The sequence below is a fragment of the Anolis carolinensis genome, chromosome 4 (genome assembly GCF_035594765.1).
Source record: "Anolis carolinensis isolate JA03-04 chromosome 4, rAnoCar3.1.pri, whole genome shotgun sequence".
NCBI classification, from domain to species: domain Eukaryota; kingdom Metazoa; phylum Chordata; class Lepidosauria; order Squamata; family Dactyloidae; genus Anolis; species Anolis carolinensis.
In genome coordinates, this window is record NC_085844.1 from 193,012,184 (window position 1) to 193,014,989 (window position 2,806).

Below are 2,806 nucleotides of genomic sequence, written 5' to 3' on the forward strand. Positions count from 1 at the left end.
CCAAAAAATCACTATATATTGAAAACATTGACTACAAAAATGCGTTGGATAATCCAGAACGTTGGATAAGCGAATGTTGGATAAGTGAGACTCTACTGTATTATAATAATTAGACTGCCATAATAAATACAACAAACCGGCCACAAAGTCAGCATCAAATGGTGCGTTCCCCCAAATCCCCCTAAAACAGAGGACCACTATCATTGCAACACGTGATAGTCTGGGCTTCGTTGAATCTATTTTTAAGCAGAAGGCACTCCCTGAGAACAGTGAAAGCTGGGTTGATTTCCGCCAAGTAAGACCACATCGGGATTCAAGGAAACAGGATGCCGGATCCATTTGCCTGGAAAGTCAGACTTGGCTGAGGATTTTAACCGACACTAAACTGAGCATCATCTTATAAGCTGGAGATCGTCGCAGGATTTGGGAAGCCTTCCTTGCCAAAACGGAGGAAATCCCGATGCTCAGGTCGGCCGAAAACGCCTCCGAGACTCGTCTGTGTAGAACACGGGAACCGATCTTTTTCATTGTAGAGGTCGCAAGAGGTTTCTAAACTTCTCCAGTTCTTTAGTGCTGGTTGAAATCCTTCCAAATGCATTGAAGAGAGACACAATTTCCTGCCTCGTCAGCTGGAATTTGGGCGAAGGTCCCTTTTCTGCCAGGTTTTCGATCTGTCGTTTGGAGAAAAGGATCTTCAAGGCTGTTCCCAAACCCTGAGTCTCGAACTTCCCCCAAAGGCGGCATTTAATGCACCCAACGCAGTCCATAATTCTTGAAATGTTCCTAAAATGGAGCATAACTTCTTCCTTCAATTTGGCAGCTTCTCTTTGTTTTCCAGCAAAAAAGGAATTTTCATCAAAGTCCAAAGGGAAAGATTTGGCCAAATGTAGGATCTCCAGGAGGAGCTGCTTGGTCTTTGCGTCTTGCGCTGCGTCCCCGGTGAAGAGCTGGAAGTCCGGGCGCTGGAAGAAGGGCAGGACCTTGGAGAGGGCCCTCAATTCGATCAGGTAGATGAAGTAGAGGTTCTTCAGCCTCCGGGGACCCTCCCCTTGAGTCAGGACTTCGTCAAAGCGCTGCTGGAACTCAGTGACGTTGTGTCCCCACTGCTTCTCGGCCAAGGTGTCTTTCAGGAGATACCTGGCGCTGAGATGGATGTTAATGCTGGCATGGAGCCCTGAAATGAGCTTGTAGAAAGCCCTCTTCTCCACGCAGAGACCTTCCAGCCAGTTGTAAAACATATCCCCTTCATTTTTTCCAGTTGTTTAGCTAGACATCAATGGATTTAAAGGCCTTTTTATGGACTGTGGCTTGAAGCAGTTCTCTTCGTAAATGCTGTTCCAAACCTTCCAGGCTTCAGGCCCTTTGTAGCCGGTGTAGCGCTCCGGATTGATCCGCAAATCCACATATTCTGCTTCAGGAGACTGAATGTCGTCAGCTTCACAAAAGCTGTCCTCAGCGTCATCATGTCGGGTCCAATGGATCACAGCAAGGGCAGTTTCTTCACTCAATGATGCGTCCACAGCTCCCAGTCTCTCTGCTTTTTCGCAGTTGTCATTGGCCAAAGTGTTGGCCTCTTCGGAATACTTGTAACTCTCAGATCGAATCCCACCAGGGACCTCATCCGTTGAACAAGGCTTGATAGCACAGTCTCTGATCCCGCAGTGGCTGTTGTCGCTCCAGAAAGGACACGGCTTCTGTAGATTAACCTTGTAATATCGGAAATAATCGCTTTCGAGGAGTTTCTGCAGCTGGGGGAAAACCTTGCCATTGTTGTAGGCGTCGATCGTCTCGACATCGCAGGTGCAGTCGTCTAGATGCCCGGTCACCTTGCAGAAGCAGCTGTCCCTCAATGCCACAGATCGCTGCTCCAGCCCAATGCTTTCTGGGAAATGTAGTTCAGTGCAGGCATTGTGGTGTCTTCTCGCTTCCCATTAAATTACTATAATTGGGGAAAATTCAGAGGCTCCTTTCTCCCTCATTTTTAAAGCTATTGGGGTGAAACTAGTTACAATGGTAGAACATATTTATCACTCTTTGCCTATCAAGTTTCATGATGTTTCACCCATCCACTGATTTTTTTGGGAATTTTCAACGTTTTTTAAAACATCATTTTTTAAAACGATGCCTCCACCTCTCCCTCCCTCCTTTGTCAGCCCTGATTGGCTGAGAGGTATGGCAACATGTTTGGCTTCACCTCTCAGTGGGGCTTAGTCACAGCTACATCTGAAGACATCTGAAACATAACAAACAAAGGCTCATTTTGATTCAAATTCTTAATGTTGGAAAGGCAGTGAGCAGGTGGGTCAGAATTTGCTTCAAAAGTGCTTTAGATCCGAATTAGATCCGAATTTAACAAGCATACGAACAAACCGCACAAGCCTAGTGACTACACTAACAACTTTATCATAATGGCCATGAGAATCACCATGGATCACTTAACCCCATCCCATAGGGGCAAGCATCTGCTGCCCAGCTTCCCCCCATTGTTGCTAATGTGACAAGGGAAGCTTCCCATGTTGTCACTTTAATTTAGACATGGAGCCCAGCCAGAAGTAGCTGTATATCATGGAATGGGAGCCAGTGGGCTCCATGGATAAATTGGAGAGAACCCAACATATGCCGCTGAATTCAGCCCCATCTGATGAGATTGTAAGAGATTGTCTATGTGAACCAAATCATCTCTATTTGCAGTGAATTAACTGGTAGCCATCTTCATGGTGCACAGTGGCTTCCAATGAGTACCTGGGATTTTACTAGACTCCAAATTTGCCCCAACTTAAAGTCATGGTATACCCAGAGTTTGCAT

The 2,806-nt window shown here is 46.2% G+C and overlaps 1 protein-coding gene across 1 annotated transcript; it reads right to left on the reverse strand.

Annotated features, from left to right (window-relative positions):
* Window positions 1-226: 226 nt before the first annotated feature.
* Window positions 227-1,985, reverse strand: LOC100563664 (ERO1-like protein alpha). The gene has a single exon (XM_016992997.2). The coding sequence runs from the start codon at window positions 1,236-1,238 to the stop codon at window positions 525-527; it is 714 nt and encodes a 237-aa protein (XP_016848486.2). The 5' UTR covers window positions 1,239-1,985; the 3' UTR covers window positions 227-524.
* Window positions 1,986-2,806: the final 821 nt, after the last annotated feature.